Here is a 23,681-nt window from a genome sequence, read left to right as displayed (position 1 = left end):
TGTGCGAGGTGTTGGCGGTCAGGTTGCCGCTCTCAGACTTGCCAAGTGTCGCAGAGTTGCGGTACTCTGTTAGGTTGCCGCTTCTGTAAATCTTACCATGCTTGCTGTTGTTCCTCATATGTATGGGCGCGCTGTAGATCCTGTTCTGCGCGTTGATGGCGTTCTCCTTGGTCAAGTTGCCGACGTTGGCCATGTTGGCGAGATTGGTGTGCGACGTATTTGCGGTGAGGTTACCGCTCTCAGACTTGTTGTCCACTGTTATCGAGTCGCGGTACTCTGTTAGGTTGCCGCTTCTGAAATTCAAGATGCAATTATTAATAGAATAATTTTTAAGAAAAAAAAACCGCCTTCCTTTGGGGTTCTGGTGATAAATACTTTCAAATGTTGGATTATGTTATCAATTCGTCTGTATATGTTTTAATGTTTGTTATTCGATATCTCCGTCATTTCTGAACCAATTTTGAAATTTGGATGATTCTGAAGTACTTACAGATGAGAATGATTATCAGAACGGAACTCTAACCAGGGGCGGCTCACTCTTCATCAGCAGTTCCACTGCACCAAATGTCACTGTTCTGGACGTAAGTGCATGCTGTTCTTATAAAAATACCAAAGTCACTATAAGTGTGCCGTTCAGATTTGAGGAGTTCCGTTCTGACCATCATCAGCAGTTCCACTGCACCAAATGTCACTGTTCTGGACGTAAGTGCATGCGGTTCTTATAAAAATACCAAAGTCACTATAAGTGTGCCGTTCAGATTTGAGGAGTTCCATTCTGACCATCATCAGGAGTTCCACTGCACCAAAAATCATTGTTCCGTACGTAAATGCATGCTGTTCCTTTAAAAACACAAAAATCACCATATGTATGCCTTTCAGATTTGAGGAGTTCCCTCGATTTCTCCAGGATCCCATCATCAGAACTGGGTTCTGAGAAAAATGGGACCAATCTGTATGCATATATATTCAATCAAAAAAAAATAATTTCAAAATCGGTCCAGTAATGACGGAGATATCGAGGAACAAACATTAAAAAAAAAAAACAAATGAATTGAGAACCCTGTTAAAGGGATACAAAAAAGCGTTCCAAAAACCTTTTGAGATTTAATCCCTTGAGAAGGCGGTTAAAAATTCAAGATGCAAGTACCAACATTGAAAGGATATTCAGTTATTTTGCTTTGATTTTTTAGTTATATTTGTTAATTCTTACCGCTGTCTCCTGACGAGTATGTAAACACAGCTAAGCAGACATATAAGCAATAATATCGAGCTGCAGATGATGACGATCATGTTCAAGTCAAAAAATTCCGATGGTGGGCCGACTTCGCCTGAAAAAAAAATGGGAAAAAATATTGAGATGAGCCTTATTTACCTTTTCATGTACCTATTTATTTCATGTGGTCTAAGAGAGTACAACCAGTAGTTACCTATCCTTATCTCAATTTATATGGCATTTATTTATGGGATGGCACTACTCGCAGTGAATTACTTGTTTGAGAACCTTAGAACTAAACCTGAAGCTGTTCAGCTGTGTGTGTAGGTTCAAGGCATCACTTACCTACTACCATCCTCATTCTTTGTGGCATAGGAGCATGTGTTGGTGACGCTGCCAGTCTCATTAGTGACGGTAACGCAGGTATCGGGCGTCAGGTCCCCATTGGTGACCCATCCGCTGCGCTGCGCCCCGGCTCATTCCACTACGAAAGGTCCGTGTAAACTCTACGAGAATCTATGCAACTAGGTACATATCATCACTTACTGCCATCCTCATTCTTCGTAGCATAGGCGTATGTAGTCGTGACGCTGCCAGCCTCGTTGGTGGCGGTGACGCGGACCTGGTACCAAGTACCGGGCGTCAGGTCCCCAATGGCGACTGAGCCGCTGCGCCCTGACTCGTAAGAGCTCCACGATGAAAGGTCCGCGTAACCCTGTGGGGATAATTAAAACCTTGATTAAATAATTACGTGGTATTAAATTACCTTTGACGGCTACCTCCTTAATCAGTGATCTATTGATACCGTAAGGTGTACATACCTATACCTACAGTAGGTACCTACAAAAAATCACAATAAATAATATATCCCTTTTATTCCTTCAGTACCTTATTACCTATAATATATGTAAACTTGCAAACCAATATCAGAAACATTTAGTTTCCCTAAATCCTACCAAATAGGAATTAAGTAGGTAGATACCTACTTAATTCCTATAACAGGAAGGAAAAACCCCTTATTTGCCAAGAGTGGCACTGAAGCTGTTGTAGTTTCATGTGTTCTGCCTACCCCTTTATGGGATACAGGCGTGATTGTATGTATGTATGTGTATCTAACAGGAAGGAAAACTGAGGAAGCGGCAGAATAAGGTACGTCAATTGAATTATAATTGTGCGAATGGTTAGGCCAATCTGTAGGTATAGGCAGGTATCTAAAATATGACAGTATGCCTACAAAACTTATCTACTTACGTTATACCTACAAACGTGTCAATCACCTAAGGCGAAAAGGAATAAACGGAGAGTGCGCAAGTACCTACACTAACTACCTACTTGATAATTTAGTAGGAAACGTTTTTGTTTCTATCCAATAGTTATTGGGTAAATTAATTAAAAAATATGTATCTTAATTTCATACAAAAATAAAAACATCTATGAAAACCCCACTCAATACAATCAAGTGCACATGCGCAAGTATTTATAATACACAGACAAGAGTGTAATATCTTTTTCCCCTCACTAGCTCGGAAACACGTGTTTTGTCCTTTAATACCAGCGGGTAAAAACGCATTTTATCCACTAGTGGGTAAAGTAATTTGACCTTGAATAAAGTCAAATTAACTGCTTTAAAATTGATAAAAGTAGGTGAATCTAGTAATAAAGATGATTTACCACCTGTGGAACTACTGGAAGCAGTGATAAACGCATTTTTTGCGTTGTAGTTTCCTCGCTATAGTGAGGGGAAAAGTTTTGTGTTACACTCGGGTGCAAATGTATTTTACTTCTCGTGTGTTAAAAAACTCGCAAGTTCAGGATTCTATTCTCGAACCACTCGCTTCGCTCGTGGTTCAACTATAGAATCCTTTCACTTGCTTGTTTTTCAATTCCACACTCGGCGTTAAAATACAACTTTGCCCCCTTGTATATCAAATAACTATTTGACGGCCGGTCTGGCGCCGTCCCGGGTCCGAATCCCGGTAAGGGCATTTATTTGTGTGATGATTAAAAACAGACTCGACAAATATTTATTGAATACAAAACACAAGTCGTTGTCACGTATCAGCTTTAGTACCCACAACACAAGCCTTTTGAGCTTACCGTGGGCCTCAGTCAATCTGTGTAAGAATGTCCTAAAATATTTATTTAAATATTTATTTATTTATTTGTGTGATGAACATAGATATTAATTGTTCCTGAGTCATGGGTGTTTTCTATATATATAGGTATTTGTATATTATATATATCGTTGTCTGAGTACCCACAACACAAGCCTTCTTGAGCTTACCGTGGGACTCAGTCAATCTGTGTAAGAATGTCCTATAATATTTATTTATTTATTTTATTTATACCTATCCTTATGAGAGACGACACATCGCTTTTCTGACGAGTGTCTGCAGTTGTTCACGCCATTTTAGTGCTTATTTTACGCAAATAGTCGGTCCTCAAAGTCCTCTAACTTTAAGACGGTATACTACAACATAAAATAATAGAAATTAAATAAAATGGAACTAAAAATATTTTAAACAAAACTGTTGCCATATTTAAGGGGTTTAGGGATCGGCACTGTGGACGACCATAACTCCAGCTCTGAGGTTATAATGTACCTGTCCCTGCGCGGTCCTCCAGGCGCGCGCGCCGAGCGGGCGGTGCTGCACGTCGAACGCGCGCAGCGGGCACGCGCCGTCGTCCCAGCCCGCGCGCTGCACGTATAGGTGCGTGCTGTTGCTCCATAGCCACTCGCTGCTCGCCGGCGGTATTGGCACTAATGAACGAAAAATGCTTGACCTATAGGGTGACAAAGTTGTGCACGCAGAAGCTGATCTTAATAGTTGGAACATGGAACAGACAAGGTACAGTTGCACGAACCGTTTTGTCATATTCGTCGACCAAGTCAAAATTTTGTGAACGCTTTCACGGTATCAGGAGATTATGTGCAATCAACCCTGAAATTACAGTTGCTGCATCCACATTTGACATACTGTTTACATCATCGCACGTAGCGCGGCAGTTTCTCTCTTTCATAGTAGCGCTACAGTGAGACTTGGGTTTTGTTAGCAAGTCCAAAAAATGGCAAACTCAAAATGCACTCACCTCCCCCAAGAGTGCTGACGTCCAGATACGCCGGTTGGGATGTCCCCACTTTATTTGTGGCTGTGATCCTCACGGAGTACTTAGTTCCACACTTGAGACCCGTCAACGTATGCTTCTGTACCGAAAGATTGGGCCGGGCCGCCGGCCACGCCTCCTGCCATGGTCCGTTGGCGACTTTCCAGGTTAGACTATAACCTGGAAAAGAACGAAAGGCTTACAAGCATTCGACGAGAAAGCACACACGAGTCTTACTGGCTACATTTTCAATCACTCGAATTAAAATTAAAATTCTTACTAATCTTCTGACTGCTCTTGTTGTGCGAGTAGTAGGGCTGCTCCCACTCCACGAGTATGGAGTGCTTGTGTGGCGTAGCGCGTAGTACCGGGGCTTCAGGTAACGGCAGCACCACCACCGAGTACTCTACGGAGTCCGAGCCGTACAAGTTCTTGGCTAGGCAGGTGTAGTTGCCGCCGAGAGATGGGTCGATGTCTGAAGTAACGAAACACAGTTTAAATAATGAAGTAGACACGCGCTAACAGAGTGCCGACACAATATTTTCAATGTAGTAGAATTACTGCATATCTTACATCTGGGAAGGAATTCAAAGATGTACGTGAAGTCCCAAATCAGCATGGGCTAGTATGGCATAGTCCAAGCCCTCTCACGCATGAGAGGAGGCCTGTGCTCAACAGTGGGACTGCGTGTATAGGTTCAATTATTTTTATTTATTTTTAGAATTTCTTACTATTGATGAGCAGACTATCATCATGGTTCCTGGTGAAGCGCGGGTGGTGCGTGATGATGTTGTGTTTGTGGTACCACACGGTGCGCGGCGGCGGCACGCCCACACACTGGCACACCAGCAGCAGCGAGCTGCCCACGCCCACGGACACGGTGCCGCCAAGAGACGCCACGCCCGCCACAACTGAACAAGACCAAAGAAGATTTTAAAACATTATCTGTAGTAAATAGAGTTTTGTTTCAGTAACTGTGTAATTTAAGATGATCTTTCTCTAGCTAGAGAAAGATGCCAATGTGAGACGTGGAGCATGGCCTCGGTGACTCACGTCTGGTAACGGCGGCCTGCGCCCAGATTCCTGATCGCTGCGCTGGTCCATGCGGTAAATTTGTGAAGCACTATTGCTTGGAGATCTCGTGCCGAGCAACAATCCTGACATATTTAGATTATTTACCTCTAGACGACGGGCTGTGTGAAACACGACGCGAGGGTGCTCCCTCGCCGGCGCGAGTGGTCGCGGTGACCCACGCCTCGTAGCTGCGACCCGCACCTAGTTCCTTGATGTCAGCGCTGGTGCGGCCCTCCTCCACGCGATATGTTTGTGGGGGACCGTTGCTGGTGACAAATGTTGTGGTTATAACACATAACTAATAGCTCGACGAAGCCTGCGCTGATTTGGATGATGTTTTGGATATGAAAATAATTTTTTATTACTAATTAATAAATACGACTGACAGCTTATGTCGATGACTGCTTTATATATTAAATACCTACTGGCTGTATCCGTTTGAACCATAATGACTGATGAGTGATGAATGAGACTGTGAGACATTTGGGTTTAGTTTTAGGTATTTAGATAAAATTCAAAGTCATTGCTCAGTTTCTTTCAGATCTAATACAATTATAGGAATTTGAGGAGGCTTACCTAGAAGTAGGTTTGACGTAAACTGTATAATACAGCAGTTCTCCATTGGAATGTTCGGGTCTCTTCCAACTGACGAGCAGTGAGGAGCCAGATAACACCAGCACTTTGATGTCCGCTGGCGGGTCAGGCACTGGAAGAGAACAAAACATCAGATTGCTTTGGGCGTCCGCAAGGTTGCGGTTGTGCACGGAACGGGCAAGAGGGGTTACAACGAAAAATACTATGAGGCACGGGCGTGTGCGGTGCAATACAATATCTCTTCCACTTTACGCACCCGCGCAGCGTTATGGGTGCCCTTAGAATAATTAGCTCCCTTAAATCATGGAGCAAGTGCACTGTGATCGAGATGTGTAAAATAAAATGCTCCTAGTGCTATTGTCGTAAACATATCGTCACTACTTTTAAAAAGTCTCGTATCTCACGCTGTTCCTCAAAGTTAAAACGCAGTAAGTTTATATGCAGTCCATACATACTTACTACAATTTTCTTTTCATTGACAGACGAAGATACAAGTTTTTTTAAAAGTAGTGACGATATGTATGTATGTACTTATATGTATGTATAAGCTTTATTGTACATAAAAGAAACAAAAGAGACACAGTTCAAGAGTCAGTAATATACAATGTAGGCGGGATAAGTTCCCTTAATAGGACCGATATCCTATACATTATAGGCGCCATCTTGGATTTTTTTCCATTGAAATCCTTCCGACATCCGACATGGGATCGGATAATGTGAAAATGGACTAAGAGGCACCTACGAAAAGAAGGTTTAAATTGTCAATACAACCATAGGACTGGAACTTTGGAACTTACCGTCCTGTAAAGTAGCACAAACGATAGGGTAGGAGAACGGTCCTGACCCGTAGTTGGAGAACCCAGCCACCTTGACCGTATAGTTGGAGTACTTTAGCAGGCCCTGCAGGTATATCTCCGTGTGGAGCGATGTTTGGTTGTGCCATGCGTCTTCTGAAAATTGTTAGAATCTTTGTTATATGTCTGCACAAATGGAAAAGCGGGAGAAGTTGATAATGATAAAATGTGGCTCCATGCAGTAGATAGCTAAATGATAAGAATTTGGATGTCTGTCTCCACACCAGACCAGGGGCCCATTTCTTGAAGCTACAAGTTACAATTTACAAGTGGTCGTCACTGTTTAATATGACAAATTGAAGAGATACTCCCGCTTGTAATTTGCAACTTTCAGCTTTGAGAAATGGGCCACTGGTCCCTGGCTATTATAAAACGGAGGATTTTGTCAATAAAGAGTGGCCGAAGTGGATTTTCTGCTGGTGTGATAAGCTTGCATTGTCACCTACCTAGACAAGCGAGCCGGCGCTCACCTGCAGGGGTTGCGAACCCACACGCCACGACGTCGGTGACACCGCCGTGCACTCCACTGCCAGAGGTGCTTGCTCTGCCTCTACTTTCAGACACATTTCTTTAAAGAGTCATCATACCCTCTGCTGCGTAGAGCACGGAGTACCCGACGAGCGAGCTGGTACCGGCTTGCAGGGGTTGCCAACCCACTCGCAGCGACGTCGGTGACACTGCTGTGCACTCCACTGCCAGAGGTGCCTGCTCTGGTGCTGCAACATGCAAACATCCAACGTATAACTGGCCTGTTAGAATCTGTGGATTTACGTGTGGGGTTTTAAGGCACACCCACCTTGTTATTTTCAAAAGTTGCGAAAAGTTGACCTTTTGCCCCTACATTCGTTTGATTTGTTTCTATTAAGTAACAAAGTGAATGAGGAGTTGCTAATGCATTTTATAGTGGTTCAGTGAGGGCAGCTATCAGATCCCGAGCTGCTAGGGGAGAAGACCTTCCATCGATTTCATGATAATATGAATTTCATCATAGATAGAGAAAGGGATAGTATTTTTATAAATTATCGTTGTGTTTTACCTCCTTCCCGAGTGTCTTGAAATACGGGTATTGAAAATGGTCCTGATCCCGCATTGGTGAAGGCTGCTATTGACACAGCATATCTGGTAAAATAATAACATATTTTATTGGACATTTTAAGTATGTAAAAAGTTTAAAAACCAATATAAGTATCTCTATAATCTATGGTAACAAGATTATTACCTTGTGTTCTTCAAGAGTCCACTTAGTAAAGTTTCTTGTTTTCCTGATTGATGTAAAACCTTGACTGTCCTTGAGTCGTTAATGTCTGATACTGAAAAAGAAACGCACGTTGTATTAGATAAGTCTGTAGGTATCTATAACGAAACGAAAGTTAATGCTTCTTCATGAAGAAATAATGATTTGCAATGAGTCTTAGACACTCTGACATTTCAAAATTTGCTGACATATTTCTTCTAGGCTGTCAATTTCCATGTTGTCGTCTCACCTGAACTGCCCTGCGGCACCGCCTTGACGTGGTAGCCCACTATTAGCCCGTTGTGGTTCTCCTTCAGCGGAGGCATCCAGGAAGCCCGCAGCTCTCCCGGATTCTCAGTCTGTTCCACTTGCACGTTGATTGGGGGCGAGGATGGAGCTGAATATTGAGGAAAATATCGTTGAGGTGGTGAAAAGACAGCACTAACAACTTTGTTAGTAAGACCGTTTGCAGTTTGTACTTATAAATAAATTTTGTACTTTTGGAAAGAGTTTCATACTCGTAACATAAGTACTTAATATAATTTTATTCAGAACGTCCAAGTCTCCTAGATTTTTATCGAGGAATGAAATCTTATTAGGTTTAGTGGTCTTTAAATATAGGAGAAGGCTAGTGTAACACTTGATAGTTCACCCTCTTCATGTGTGGTGAAGTGCACGGGAGCGGTGAACAGACTGACGCCGACTTGGTTCCCGGTAGCGACTCGAACACCGTACGCAGTGGCCGGCCGCAGGTTTTGCAGCTCCAGGCTTTGGCGGAGGTCACCGTCTTTTCTGAAAACAAGAATATCAGCTATGAAACGCAATTTGCGCGTGTGCTGTGCGCGAGGCGCACCACGATAATTTACTCGTAATTCCTAAGCGTTCGATTGTTGTGGTATTACTGATGGTGGGTTGCCTTGCCGGAAGACGTTGATCGTGACCGCGTGCTGCAAGAAGGTAGTTCTATGCGCGTACCTACTATCGGTTCGTCGTGCCACTACACACGAAGGCCAGAAGGCCAGATGTTGGCGTGAAAGCTCTGTGTGTGTGACTACAAAATCTTTGGTTGGAATCAAGGTTGGAATGTTGCCTTACCTGGTGACGTTAATGGTGACCGCGTGCTCCCAGACATTGTAGTGCTGCGGGACGTGTTGCAGGGAGTAGTATTGCGCGTGAGCTGTTCGCGCGTCGCGCCACGACACGAGAGCGACGCGCGACGATACCGACTCTACGCGCAAGTCGGATGGCGGTGTTGGTGGCTCTGTAGGTGTAGTTAGAATACTTAGAATCAAACTTCAATAGACTGGTCCATACAGAGCAAGGCACGTCGCGGGATAATGTGCTTCTGCGTCAAACGTCCTCACGTGTTCGACCGAGGCTGGCTGCTCGACCGAATAAAATTTGCGTGCTGCCTCGGCCTAGATACATCTACAATAAAGAATTTATTATTATTAGCCGCTTGCCTCGCTCTGTGTGGATCCAACTTGTCAAATGCGTACAGCTCGAGTAATTTCTTGGGAATATAGTTACTTTCATTTGGTTTTAAAACAAGGCAAGTTCATCTCTTACAATCCAAAACTTTCGGTTCAAAAACAGACAATTTTTCGGGTCGCTAAAGGTTAGGCTATTTCGACACAGGTTTCATCATGGTTGCAGAATCATATAACGCACCTAAAATGGTGAGATGTATAGCGAAGCTTGCTGCGCCGTAGGGGTTGCTGGCTCTGCACTGGTACAACCCACCGTCCATCGCTTCGGAGTATTGGATACTGATTGTGCTAACGACGCCTAGTGTGGTTTTGGTCTCAGTCAGTTTTGATCTGGAAATAATTTATACGTTGTTTACTTTAATTTATACTGCAAGGCATATTGAATATAAAAGTTAATTTAATATCAAGACACTTTAAATATTCTTGAAGTCTGTAGAATATTTAAGTACGACGTTATTGGACGAGAAAGTCGAGAAAGCTAAACCTAATACTTTTTGGCAAAGAGAGTAGGTACTTTATACAGATGTAATGTGAAATCATTTTCCTTTTTTTCACGGAAACTCACGAACGCGTCATGCAGTCTCAGTACAAGAAGTACTAACGTTGCCCGAACCAGCACGAAAAATACGAACGTTTCCGAGAAAACAAGATGGAAAACTGTTGTGCACTACATCTGTAAGATAGGTACCTGTGATGTCTGAAATCGATGACATTTCCATTGTGGGTCCAGGAGACCCTGATTGGGTCATCGCCGAGTGGTTTGCATGCCAAGTTTACCGGGTGCCCCAACCGTGACGTCACATTGGCTGTCGACGATTCGAAATGGACGGGTTCTGGAAAATTAAATGACATCGTCAATAAAATTTATGCTGCTCCCACACTGGGCTATTATAAATGTTAGAACATTGTGTGACGGGGACAGCGCGCCATCGCGCCATCGCGCTGTTCCTGTCACACCGTGGGAGCACCATTAGATAGAGCACTACGCCTACGAGCCTTCTTTATGGATGAATAAAAAAAAAAAAAATTATAGAGCCATTGCAAGTCTCGAGAAGATCTTTGACTTAAGCTGTAAATATTTTTTAATGTTATCGCTAATGTTCTCGTTCCTCCTTCAATAGTGAAAATTGATGACAATAGTTGATGTTGGGCAGACTGATGATGTGCCTGGGGCGCCTTTGGGCTAAAGATAGGCTACCATAATTCAACGTTTACTGATCGGTGACTTACTATTAACGCTCATCCACACAGACTTGCTGAGTGGCTGCCCCACCCCATTCTCCACGTTACAGGAGTATAGCCCCTCGTCTGCTAAGGACACCTCCTCGATCACGAGGGTCCCGTTGGGCAGGCTGAGGATCCCGCCGCCAGCCAGCTCTAGGACTGGCTGCCAGGTGCCAAGTAGAGCTGGAAAAAATTGTTCAATATCATATTAAGTACTCCCAAACTATTTATTGTTTATTCAAAATAGTTATAATGGACTTTCAAGTCATAAAATATTTGATTTATATCTGCTGAAGTTACATAAAGGTGTATGCATTTTTGTGCAAGTAATACGCGTACCATCTTTCTTCATCCAGTGCACTTGAGGCTGCGGGTAGCCGCTGGCACTACACGAGACGGCTCCCCGCCGGCCAAGAAGAAGCGATGAGTTGGACGGCTCTTCCAACCATTTTGGAGCCACTGTAATTTACATAATTTTAAGTTACAGGTTTATTTAAGAGTACCTACTAGTATTATGTAAAAGGTACTCCTAAATTTCTGATTCTGGGACTCGATTACTCTATTATTAATTAATCAAATACCGAAAAAACGCGATACGAAACTTTCGTGTTGTTTGTAATACGTAGGAAGGACTTCTTTAGGTACTTAAAATATTCGCGTGTCCTACCTTATATTGAACATATTGACCCTAGCTATGTTTTTAAAAGAAAGTTTTATGAATTATTTACACAATTAAAAAGTGGACATATGTGTGTACCTTTAATATAAAGTTCCGTGGATCTGTTGACCTTAGCGACGTGATTAGAGGCGACACATGTATAAACTCCACAATGTTCTAGAGACACCTTTTTGATTACCAAGGCACTGAAGAGCTCAGAACTTCTTTCTACTACCTAAAACATTTTAGAAAAAGTTTAAATATTCAAATGAAAATGTTTATTATATGTATATATTAACAACTTCAGAAAATCACGACCTGTGTCCTGAGCTACGAAACCCTGTGTTACAGGACACAGTTTCGTCGCACTAGTACCTTAATCTATATTATACAGGGGGGCCCAAACCCTGACATCAAAAAATTTTTTTAAGATTCCTCACATCATGGGCTATCAGAATAACCCCCTTTATATTGGCTGATTTTTTGTAGTTTTCGAGTTACGTATTTTTAAAATTTTCTTCCTTGAGAAATTCTTGAGGAAGAAATTAATTTATTAAAAAAAACTATTGAGTTGTTTTTACTACTTTCTTTTGTAAAATCATCACTACAAACGGCGCATTTGCTGAAAATACAAGTTGGATAAAAAAATACTAACTTCAAAGTTTTACGTTAAAAAAGAATCAAACTTACATTTTGTACTTAAAAAAGAAAATACCACATATCCGAATGATTTTCGGTATTTTTACAACCTGCGCTTGACCTTAAACGCAAAAAAAAGTGATAAAATTTTGAACGTAAAACTTTGAAATTGGTATTTTTTCCGACTTGCATCAAAGTGAGGACGCTGGTTTTTTTTTTCAGTAAATGCTTCGTTTGTGGTGATGATTATGCAAAAAGAAAGTAGTAAAAAACTCAAAAGTTTTTTTAAATAATTTTTCAAGGAAAAAAAAATAAAAATTTGGCTAATATACATGGGGTAGGTATATTCTGAGAGCCCATGATTTGGGGAATCTAAAAAAAAATTTGACTTCAAGGCTTGGACCACCCTGTATTGAATACAAACTGAACAGAAAGTCGCATAAAGAAATAAAAAATCTTATACAAATATATTTTTTTTTAAATAATAACTTATTAAGACGAGAAAGGAATAGCATAAATGTTAAGTATTACACTGAATGCTCATTAGGCAATGCACAATGTTGTGTGTCTACAGCTTTTTAAATTATTGCCAAATGTGTAGGTACTTCTACTGTACTGTGTATGCTACGAGCTACGACTACCGTGCTACGGCGTAGCACAAGATGATGCACAGGGTGCCTAGCCAATGTCACAATTGCTTACGCTTCGTAAACGTATCATAACTCCCTATATTGCTAGATTTCGCTCTTCTGTAGTGGCGTGACAGAGCCAGACTGTTTCGACCGCCTTTCGGCTACGGCGGCTGGTCTATGGTAAGTAAATGTTAATCTTACCTTTAAACCACTGGGTATCCTCTTCCCATCTTTTAACCATTCAAAGTGTATGGGTAAGTCACCACTTCTCACATTGCAATACACATTAACAATTTGGCCCTCCTGTAAATTATTCCCTAGTAGTAAATCATCTAGCACCGGGGCTTCTATGACTTGTATTTCGAATGCTCGTCGCGCCATCTCTCCGGAAGGACTGGTAACTATACAGGTGAAAACAGCGCCATTTTCTTCCTTGGAAACCTCTGTGAGTGTTAAAACTCCGTTCATGTTGACTGTTGGTGCGTTTCTTTTGCGTTTTTGGTTGCGTTTGTATCGAGAGTGAAATGGGTTGGAGTTGATTGTCTTGCCCTTGTACTCCCAGTCGATTTTACTGTAAAATGATTACCTATATTTTGTAACTTTTGTAAGGTATCTTGTATAGGTACTTAATTGTCAATTACTCATGAATTAAAATATAAATGGTCAATTAGAATCGAGGCTTGTAAGTTTTGTGTTACCTTTAACCGACCAAAATTTGCAACTCTTACCTGATAGGATATCCGTAAAAAGGACACCTCAAGTTGATCGATTCACCGCTCTGAACTTTGATTGGAGGTAGTACCCGTATGTATGGAGGACCTTTGAAAAAATAATATGCAAGGCGCATTAGGGTAATTCCGCAAGTCGTCTAATTACGTAAGTCGCATAAAAATCACCATTATTTCCATCATATCAAGATTCCGTTTTCGGAATTATCCGAGCATTTCTGTCATTCGGAATTACCCTAATGCACCTGTACTACATTTTATGAAAATCAAGAAAAGATTCGCAATGCGGTTTGTAAGTCAGTCTGATAAATATGCCTAATAATAAAGTGTCATTGTCATGTAAGAAAGTGTAAAAGTTGAGTATACCGTAAACGTCCAGTCGGTTCTCGTGAACAGCCGAATGCTCGCCTTCCGAAGCTATGCAGGAGTACAGCCCGCCGTCCTCCACACGCACCCGCGTAATGTTCAACTGGGCAACCACCGAGTTGTCAGAAGTCATCAGCTGACCTAGTGAATACCTGGAAAGTTGGTCAAATGTGTTTGAACAGACTAAGATAGGCCGCCTGACGAAATTAAAGTACCTACATTTTGACAGATGTTACATAGGTGGATCAGTGACATCTTCATCAGCGTATCCATAGTTTAATCGAGTTGTATGGTCTCTCCAAACGTTAGCGACAATCGATCGATTGAATTCGATAGTCCTACTGTGAGCTCAGCTAGCAATTTTATACTTCAGATCAGACCTTGCAACAAATTGTATGGCCGGTGACCACAGTGTGGCTGGTCATTTATCAGTCAATCTCTAGCCAGTCTTACCTCGCATCAGTGGTGACTACGACCCCATCTCGCTCCCAGGTGAACTGAGGCGGCCTGTCTCCCGTGGCTGAGCATTGCATGCTAATCTGGAATTGAAAGCGTTTTTAATGAAATTTCTTGGATTAGTGTAATTCTAAGGCTACCTGTGTGGAATAAACCAATGCTATTGGTGATGCGGATAGGACCCGTTTGCTATACATAAATACAAATACTATTAATTACTGATAGAGGTTCTTCAGTCCGACTTTCTTTGGTGGGTTCTGAGCCTGACTTGGACCATGGAAAGTTAAAGGCCATGACCACTAAGTAGATCACTTTATGGAAAAAACATCACGAAAAATGAAAATTCTAGTCCACTTTATGCAAATTCTAGGCCATTTTGGCAGCGTCTAATATCTCATGGATGAGCTTAATTGGTATAAGTACTTACATCACCGCCAGGAGTGACAGTCCTCTCTGTAAAATGTTGCGTGATGATCACCCGACCATCAGATAGGCTGCGGTAAACTCGTTTTCTTCTATCAAGACCTGAAACAATGTTAAAATGTACGTTATAAAATTGCACTCGTGATGACACTGATGGCTAATAAGTAATTAAGTAGGTAAACAGTCCTTTTACAAAAATTATCCGTTTTACAAAAACATGAAGATAAATCAGATCACGAGCGTATTGCTAGCACATTTTATAAATGTCCTGTGCACGTCACCAACTCGCACACGGGTGCGTATCGATCGATATAACTTTTTTTGATATATTTTTAGTCGTTATAACGATCATTTGATATAATTGTTGAATCATATAACAACAAATAATATACTAACAAATTGTATAATTCTCATTTGATATAATGATCATTTTTTCGAATAACATTTATTCTAACATACTTTGAGTATAATGCTTATTTCCTATAATAAATAAATGGTATAACACAAACTATTTCTAGAGCACAGTCAGAATAAAAATAATATACAATAAATTAGATCCATCATTTACCAGAAAAGTAGATTGGGTTAGAACTGTGACCCCCCTACACACAACGTGCTGCTACCAGAAAAATAGGTTAGGTTATGGCCGCTGTACACACATGGCCAACAGTTCCACCAACCCCCTTGGCCATGTGTGTAGAGGGCTACTTGGCCGTAAGTTGGCAGTTGGCGCTTGCGCTTGCCGGCCAACCGATTCGTGTCGGTTTTTTGTCCACACATCAAAGGATCTTGGCGCCAATTGCCAACTGCGTTTACACGTTGGCGCTTCATTCAGTTGGTCGTCAGCCGTCAGAGAGGACGGTAGTGAAATATTTACGAAAATAATAAGTTTATCTATGTCAATAATAGTGTAGATTTTAGGAAATAAAATAACCTTGCAAATGTTTAATGTATTTCCTAAAAAAGATAAATGTTCTTATCATAATATTAAAAAAATTGTTAATATATCAAATAATTAAATTTTACTACGGGGTTATTATTTTTTAATCAAATTTTTCTGTCAATGTCTATGATCTAGAATATCCTAGACTTTTCCATTCCACGTCCATCTTTCATGAAGAGCCAATGCCAAGTGATTGGTTCGCCAATGTGTAAACAGCGGCTCTTATCTTGGCCAAGGGGTTTCACAAAGGGCTGGTGGAACCGTTGGCCATGTGTGTACAGGGGCCATTAGGTTTGAACTGTGATCCTTAAACATATGTACTGCTATCAGAAAAAAGGTTAGGTTATGTTAGAACTGTGATCCCTTCAAAAAAGAATAAAATTAATTCAAGAAATGTTTTACTGTTTGCTATTTATACTATACTAGTCGTATATCAATAGATAGTTATACCATATAACGGTTATTATAAATAAATGTTATACGAAATAATGATTATACAAAATAAAAGTAGATATTTTGTGGTTATACCAAATGTTAATTATGTCAAATGAGTGATTATATCCTTTAAATATATATCAAATGTTTCTATACCAAAAAAAGTTATACCAATCATTACACACCCCTCGCACACAACACATTTCAAATGATTAGATGTAAAACAGATGTAAATTCTTTCACTGCCACCCCTACACAAGCTCTGAACACAACCCTAGCCCACTGACCAATCACAGGCAGCAGGTGGCAATCAAACGCGTAATTGCAGTTTGCGGCGATGCTAGCTTTATTGGGTTAAGAGCCCATCTTGCAACCGGCGCGTCGCATCCAGTCTGTTTCAATTGCATTTATGTTAAGTAGTTATGTGCGAATAGACGCACTTTGGTCATATACTCGTATCGTACATAATCAAAGAGCTTTAGTTGAGGTTGTAGTGATACTGCGAGTAGCCATTTAATTTGTTTTTGGTTAATTTGCAGTGGATTGGTACAGAGCTAAACCCGCAGGGGATATCGGGGAATTTAAGTTACAAATTATCTATCTTTTGGTTTTTTCTCGATTAGTTGCGTACATTCTTGTGGAATAAGTTTCAAAGAACTCGATCATACAAAAACATAACCCATTAGTGTGGAACCTAAGTATAATAGCTGTAGGCAACCGTACCTACGTAGTAATAAGTACCCAATTAGGACCATTACACTAACTCTAAAAACTAGATCAAATGTAGGCGAATTTTTAATACAGATAGGTATCAGTTAGGTATTGTAACGTGTATTGTGTAAGTAGTAGGGTACGGCATTTAATACCACACCCTTTCACACTCAGTGGCTCCCGTGTGCCTTGTGGTGCAAGGCGTAGGCGCATTAACTGCATTACGTACATTATGATTCCTCTTAAGTAGATGTGTTGCAAGATATTTTTTCTGTCTTGCGGCTCGAAAACGTCCAATATCAAGCAGCTGCGCTAAACGAAGTTAGTATACATATGAGCAATTCCCGAATAGTTTGTACATTTGGATCACGTCTCCGATTTTGATAAAACTTGGTAGGCTGATAGAGTCCATGATGCTGAGCAAGATCCACTAGGTTTCCCAAAATGTCCTAGGTTGTTTGTATGAAACCTTCCTTTTTTGTTACCAGATTTCTATACATTTCGGTAACAAAAAAGGAAAGTTTCTTACAAACAACCTAGGACATTTTGGGAAATCTAGTGGATCTTCCAATTTTTATCAAAATCGGAGACGTGATCCAAATGTACAAACTATTCGGGAATTGCTGATATAATTACACAATTACACACCTTGGCTAGTGGCTGTTAGTTACTATTTATTTGATGCTGACTGTACCTACTAAGTAGGTACGTTCACCAAATATGTAGTGGTATACCTAATGCAAGAGCTAGAGATGCACGTCATGTACGCATGGCAACATGCCCATGCCGGTGCCCTGTGACTGTAGCGCGAATTACTGCGCGATTGCACGCAGATTGCATTACCGGACGGCCGGCCGGAGGCTGTCAGACAATTAAGTAGCTATTAACTATGTTGATGGATTCTTTTAACAACATTTGTGATTAACTGACTTAGATACCCGCTTAATAAGGTTTCCTTTCCATCGGCTTTGCGCCTAAACTACCTACCTATTTACCTACTTAGATACCTACTGAATTTTTAGAATTAGGGTCCCCCAATTAGCGTAAGTTGTTAACAAAAATTAACACTGTCAGTTTTGTGACGAGTGACGACAATTAGGTATATGTAATTATGTAGGCACAGCCAGTCAAAAAGTAGTTTAACACTTTTCGACCTTATATGCTTAAAAATAGAGTCGAACAGTGGTAAACCACTTTCTTAGCTGACTGTACTCTGAGTAGGGATTTTTGGGTTGGAAATGAGAAATGATTAAAATCTCAAATCTGTATTATATTTGGTCGTCTTGGCCCAATGCCCCCAATGGTCATTCATTTTGAAACCTTCTCATCGTAAACAGTTTCAAAGACCCAGGAATCCCAGGATATGATCCCAAACAGCCATACTGCTTTAGTATTATACTTCCGTGTCCCATACCTAAGTCCTAAATTCATCAAACTTCAAAACTTAAAAAAAAATTCTAATTCTTTTCGCACAGTTTTGGAAGATTGGATTTTCTAATAAAATTTGTATACTTGATATTAATAACATCGACGTACAAAAAATGGTATACTATACAGTACTAAAATATTTATATACAGACATGTACCTATCTTAAAATAAAATTTACATGAAACAAAAACAAAGAAAATGTGTGATGCGATGCGAGTCAATGAAATGACTGCGCGCGCAACGAAACGTAAAGATGGCGGACGCTTGTTTGCGGCAAATGGATTCAGTTTTCGTCATAGGCATTATCTAAAGGCAGAGAAAATAATACTCTATTACTTACAATATTCGATCTAGTTTTCAGTGGTTTCTTTATCATAACTCTATGTAGTTTAGGTTGGTTTGTACTTGTAATGTACATGTCAAAATATTTGACGTTGCGTTGCGTTGTGATTGTGTTTAAAGACGTGACTTGCAAAAGGTTTGGTTTATTTTGGCTAATTACCCGTGTGTTTTTTTTATCTAACCAGTTGTATTTTAAAGAAGCAGTGAAATATATCTTCTTCACGGCCAAAGTTTCAAGTCAGTAATTATTAGTGTTGCTTTCTTAATTTAATCAGTGTTATACCCGCTCTTTAGTAAATAAGTGCATTTTTGTATTAATATAATTACAAGGTGGTTTGTTTTGTCTACTAAGCAAATCTATAATAAATTATGTTATGACTAAGGTTACAAGAATACGTGCACCGGCGTATTAATATATAATTCAGTATATTAATTTATAACCGGGAATAGAGGTTATGTTGATTTTGCTAAATGACTAGAGGTAGGTACTACATATATTGTAAGGACATGACATTGTTTATTATTTTTTTACAGAAATTCGCCATAATGGAATCTGCAGGAGACTGGTGCTTGATTGAGAGTGACCCAGGAGTATTCACACAACTTATAAAAAAATTTGGTAAATATAAAATAAATAATATAGTTTACTTTATGAATAATTGTATGAATTATATTCTGTTGCGTAGCCCTACCAAGGCTTTAAGACAGACATATTCACTAACACCTTCACTTGAGTAAGATTTATGCATTCAAGGGAGCAAAGTTGTTGTTTAACCGCACATGTCAGTATTGACACCAGAGCAAGCGAAAGATACCAATATTGTAGCGAAATGTAGTGCGTGGTTTGACAAGAGGAAACTGGAGTGTTGCAATAGTTTCAAGTGATAAACCACTTCTTTGCCTGACTGTACATAGAATTTAATATAACAAAATTTAAAAAAAATATATTACCACAGGTGCGAAAGGTGTACAAGTAGAAGAACTATGGACCATGGATGAAGGAATTTTTGAAAATCTCAGGTAAATAATGCTCATCAGCTAACGGCTTAAGGTGTTCACAAATAATCAATAATATCAACACTATTGTTCTATGATGGGAAATATATATTGTCCCGGATTTATAAGTTCACATTTTTGACACATTTGTTTTGAAGTATGTTGCGATGTGGCTAAAACGTATCGTTTGCCAAATCTAACGATTAATTTCGAATTGGTTGAATCGATTAGGCCCTATGTACAAGGAGGCGCTTAAACAAATATATGATTTCTATCAACTTACTGAAATGTAATTTGAATCGAAATGACAGACTCTGCCACAGCCCTAGTTTAAAAATAAAAATGAATGATAAATGACATAATAAGTAAATCCTGCGTGATAAATTAATATCGTAAAATACTCACTAACGAAGATCCGCAAAAATGTAACATGTGTTAGATTATGTTTAAAGTAAGCGAAATATTGTTTTTAAGTGCTTGATTTTTTTAAATATTATTACAGAATTTTATTTAAAATTTTATTAGGTTGCGCGAGTTTACGTATTGTGGACGCTGTAATGTGTCAAAAAGAGGTTCTTACAGCTCTGGGACATTAGATATCTTCTATTATGAAAAAGTAAAAATGGCTTATTCAGATATTTTTGGACACCTTAGTCATTTTAATATGTCTGAAAACGTAGCTTGAGTTCCATTATTATTAATTTATTATACATAGGTACCTATATATTATTTTTGAAGACCTTTTAAAAACTTGTACCTACTTACACACCTTTTTTTTAAAACACCCTTACCAACTATATGTGTATTTCAGACCCGTTCATGGACTCATATTCCTCTTCAAATTCTTACAACATGAGGAACCCGCTGGCCCAGTTGTGACAGACAACCGCCTTGATAAAATCTACTTTGCTAAACAGGTAAGTTTAATTTGGCTAAAACATGAACAAATTGAATGTGACAAGTACATTAAGTTTGAGTGTAAAGTTAGTTGTGGGGCTAAACATGAGTTACTTTCATAACTTTTGTTCATAAGCCACATAATTTGATTTATTACTTTACACAAGTCAGTTCTCTGCTTTTCAAAGTTTTATACACATTTTTATATGTTTAGGTAATTAACAATGCCTGTGCTACCCAAGCTGTAGTCAGCTTACTTCTGAACTGCACTCATCCAGATGTGGACATTGGCCCTGAACTGACTAAGCTAAAGGAGTTCAGTATGTCATTCGACCCTCGTATGAGAGGCCTGACACTGAGCAATTCGCAGACCATCCGTATGGCGCATAACTCGATGTCACCATACATGCACTTTGAGTTTGATCAAAAAATGGCTTCTAAGGTTGGTATCATGTTCTGACTTTGTTTATAGTCTAATTCATTTTGTTTTAGTAGGCAATATGATTTATAATTTTATCTTTCGACGTAAAAGAAATTTATACAGTCATATGATTTTAGGATGACGACGTGTATCACTTCATCGGTTACATGCCTATCGACGGGCGGCTGTATGAGTTGGACGGTCTTCGCGAGGGCCCCATCGACCACGGACCCATCGCCCCGGAGCAAGACTGGCTCGATTTCGTCCGGCCTATCATTATGAAGCGTATCAACATGTAAGTGTACCACTACTATCATTGAAAGACTCGGATAAAAATGCGAGGGTTTACTGGTAAAACCCGATAAATCGAGATTATTTGTCCTTGAAATAACAACATTGTGGAAATTGCACATAGTTCGAATTTCAAAAACCAGTTTGCTCAACTTATCGGGTTTCACCAATAAACCCTCGATTATGGTTTGTTGGACGCTGACTTGGTAATGGCTCTACAATAGTAGCTCACTGATAGTCGCGTGTTCTATATGAACTGGATATGGCATAGGGGCTGTTTATTTTTACGATTCTGTATTTGGAAGAGCTATTTCAGATTGGCATATTTATACACAGGTGTATCATACGGTTGATTTTGTGTTACAAGCTTATACATGCGTTACATTGCCCTAGATTTGGTTTTATTTTAACGCTTTACTTTTCCTTACATTTGACGCTCGTTTATAAAACGCTAGTCCGAAACCGCCCTAAAATCGTCAGTAAAAATATTATTTTACTTGCTAGGATTACATTTTACAATTTGTTACAGCTACACAGAAGGCGAGATCCACTTCAACCTAATGGCCTTAGTATCCGACCGGAAGATGATTTACGAACGCCAGCTGGAGGAACTTCTCAACGAGTCACAGATGATGGGCATGCACTCTGAAGAAGTAGAGAACGAGATACCCCGGCTCAGGATGCTCATAGAATACGAGGACGTCAAGATGGCCAAGTACCAGCAGGAGATGGCCCGGAGAAAACACAACTACATACCGTTTATAGTGCAGCTGCTCAAGATTTTGGCCGAAGAGAAGAAATTGACACCGTTATTGGAAAAGGCGAAGGAGCGCGCGGCCAAAAAGGGGCCGAAAAAGATTAAGACATAGGAATGTAATGAAGTTTTACCCCCTTATTCATAAACGTACACTAAAGTTATCAAGCCGATAAAGTTCGTTTGTCCCTTTCCGACGTATTGGTGTGATAGAAAGGGACAGACGAACTTTATCGGCTTGATAACTTTAGTGAACGTTTATGAATAAGGGGGTTAGTATTTAATTAATAGTGGAAGATGAGTGTATGTTTGCTGCTTGTAAGTATTTAAAAATTGCGTTCAACACCACCAGTGAAATCGCGTCTCCAAGAGCCTTTAGGTAGGTACCGTTTTTCAATTTCATCTTGATCTAGTCGGATACTTTTTTTTTTCTGATATGATTTCTTTGAAAAATTCAAATTATTATTCTCACGGTAATATTATTTTCAGATATTATTTTGTATGTATTTTTTAATTATATTACAATATCTGGGCAACCGAGCTTCGCTCGGTTCTGTTTCGTATCCTTGACGTGTCGCCATCTAGTTCAAAAATGAATAGTACCTACATCGAGCGAAAGAATTCTCAGCCTTAACAACACAACTACTCCACACGAGATGGCGCGCATTTCGCCACAAAAACTCAAATAGTGTATTTTTCTATTCGTTTTAGCCTTGACCTGTGTCGCCATCTAGTGTTTGCAATAAATAGTACTTACATCAACCGAAAGAATTCTGTCTTAACAGTACAACTACTGCACACGAGATGGCGCGCGAAGAAAAACTCATGAAAACTCGAAAATTCGCGTTTTCCGGGACCTAAGGATAAGTTAGACCGATTTTTCACCCCCAAAAACCCCCACATAACAAATTTCTGCGAAATCGTTAGAGCGGTTTCCGAGATCGTCAGTGTAAATAAATATATATATAAATAAATAAATAAATAAATATACAAGAATTGCTCGTTTAAAAGTATAAGATAAGTATCTGGTACTGTACTGCCGCATCACTGCCAGTAGGAATTCATAACGAGCGATAGGCACAAATTAATTGTACGCGGTATACGAAGAAATTAGAAATCAGAAAAGTTGTATATTGGACTATCTATCCCACTGGTTTGGGTGATTAAATGAACTTCAATTGTATGTTTGTGTTACTTAACTTTGTAGTGTGTAGAAAAACCATTGTACCTACTTTCCTACCTAACAATAATTTATAATTTTATATTGACAAAGTTACCCAATGGTTTCCGTGATGGGAAAGACAAAAATTTACAAAATAATGATATATATGACGAAGTGATGGCGAACAGTTAAAAGGTGCGAAAGTGTTCGAAAATAGTAGGCATCTTAGTAATCACTCATCATAATGTAATAATTAGGCCAACAAAGTGGTCTACCAGTTTGAGCTCTAACGGTCGCTAAGGTTGACTTCACACATGGCCATGGCATGACGTAAATAAAATATCATGTATAGACAGAGCAATTGTCACTGACACAATATTATTGCAAGCGGAAATCGACCTTGGTGTCTCATTTTTGCTCACCACATTTTTTTTTTCTTTATTTGGGAAACAAACAGCATATTTGTATTAACAAAAAGTTAAACATAGTCAATAAATCATGAGCCAAAACAGTTTCCACTTATAAGCTAATACACAATTCCTTTGCTCTGAAAAACTATACCTATTTAGAAAGTTGTACATCAGTAGTGCACTGTACTTATATATTACAA

At 39.7% G+C, this 23,681-nt stretch overlaps 2 protein-coding genes across 4 annotated transcripts in view; one reads left to right on the top strand and one right to left on the bottom strand.

Moving 5' to 3' along the window:
- LOC125238675 (Down syndrome cell adhesion molecule-like protein Dscam2) overlaps positions 1 to 23,681 on the bottom strand; it is a 213,030-nt gene that overhangs the window by 1,780 nt on the left and 187,569 nt on the right. Inside the window, exons 7-32 of the mRNA XM_048146068.1 lie at positions 14,695 to 14,792; positions 14,265 to 14,350; positions 13,812 to 13,963; positions 13,446 to 13,536; positions 12,919 to 13,288; positions 11,546 to 11,681; positions 11,128 to 11,247; positions 10,795 to 10,971; positions 10,253 to 10,397; positions 9,746 to 9,894; positions 9,170 to 9,335; positions 8,727 to 8,866; positions 8,325 to 8,471; positions 8,060 to 8,150; positions 7,877 to 7,959; positions 7,428 to 7,556; positions 6,784 to 6,936; positions 5,969 to 6,098; positions 5,498 to 5,658; positions 5,050 to 5,229; positions 4,599 to 4,793; positions 4,304 to 4,498; positions 3,817 to 3,974; positions 1,760 to 1,928; positions 1,211 to 1,328; positions 97 to 293 (exon numbers count right to left, since the gene is read on the bottom strand). Coding sequence (XP_048002025.1) covers positions 97 to 293; positions 1,211 to 1,328; positions 1,760 to 1,928; positions 3,817 to 3,974; positions 4,304 to 4,498; positions 4,599 to 4,793; positions 5,050 to 5,229; positions 5,498 to 5,658; positions 5,969 to 6,098; positions 6,784 to 6,936; positions 7,428 to 7,556; positions 7,877 to 7,959; positions 8,060 to 8,150; positions 8,325 to 8,471; positions 8,727 to 8,866; positions 9,170 to 9,335; positions 9,746 to 9,894; positions 10,253 to 10,397; positions 10,795 to 10,971; positions 11,128 to 11,247; positions 11,546 to 11,681; positions 12,919 to 13,288; positions 13,446 to 13,536; positions 13,812 to 13,963; positions 14,265 to 14,350; positions 14,695 to 14,792 — 3,936 coding nt within the window. The remainder of the gene's footprint in view (positions 1 to 96; positions 294 to 1,210; positions 1,329 to 1,759; positions 1,929 to 3,816; positions 3,975 to 4,303; positions 4,499 to 4,598; positions 4,794 to 5,049; positions 5,230 to 5,497; positions 5,659 to 5,968; positions 6,099 to 6,783; positions 6,937 to 7,427; positions 7,557 to 7,876; positions 7,960 to 8,059; positions 8,151 to 8,324; positions 8,472 to 8,726; positions 8,867 to 9,169; positions 9,336 to 9,745; positions 9,895 to 10,252; positions 10,398 to 10,794; positions 10,972 to 11,127; positions 11,248 to 11,545; positions 11,682 to 12,918; positions 13,289 to 13,445; positions 13,537 to 13,811; positions 13,964 to 14,264; positions 14,351 to 14,694; positions 14,793 to 23,681) is intronic.
- LOC125235987 (ubiquitin carboxyl-terminal hydrolase isozyme L5) lies at positions 18,543 to 22,423 on the top strand. Of its 3 annotated transcripts, none has more exons than XM_048142670.1 (7): positions 18,543 to 18,686; positions 19,085 to 19,169; positions 19,507 to 19,570; positions 20,358 to 20,463; positions 20,658 to 20,885; positions 21,002 to 21,159; positions 21,685 to 22,423. In XM_048142670.1, the coding sequence occupies exons 2-7, from the start codon at positions 19,097 to 19,099 to the stop codon at positions 22,022 to 22,024; spliced, it is 969 nt and encodes a 322-aa protein (XP_047998627.1). In that variant the 5' UTR covers positions 18,543 to 18,686; positions 19,085 to 19,096; the 3' UTR covers positions 22,025 to 22,423. The 3 variants fall into 3 exon arrangements, with proteins under 3 accessions (XP_047998627.1, XP_047998620.1, XP_047998635.1); XM_048142663.1 differs by having other exon boundaries at positions 18,645 to 18,787; XM_048142678.1 differs by lacking the exon at positions 18,543 to 18,686 and adding an exon at positions 18,720 to 18,779.

The sequence above is a fragment of the Leguminivora glycinivorella genome, chromosome 2, assembly GCF_023078275.1.
Source record: "Leguminivora glycinivorella isolate SPB_JAAS2020 chromosome 2, LegGlyc_1.1, whole genome shotgun sequence".
In the NCBI taxonomy this organism is placed as follows: domain Eukaryota; kingdom Metazoa; phylum Arthropoda; class Insecta; order Lepidoptera; family Tortricidae; genus Leguminivora; species Leguminivora glycinivorella.
This window is presented reverse-complemented; position numbering and strand designations above follow the sequence as displayed.

Bases quoted from the DNA above. Each gene is read 5' to 3' on its own strand.
- LOC125235987 (XM_048142670.1), top strand. From the start codon at position 19,097: ATGGAATCTGCAGGAGACTGGTGCTTGATTGAGAGTGACCCAGGAGTA. The intron at 20,464-20,657 runs GTAAGTTTAATT...TTATATGTTTAG, and splicing joins AAATCTACTTTGCTAAACAG to GTAATTAACAATGCCTGTGC. The intron at 21,160-21,684 runs GTAAGTGTACCA...AATTTGTTACAG, and splicing joins ATTATGAAGCGTATCAACAT to CTACACAGAAGGCGAGATCC.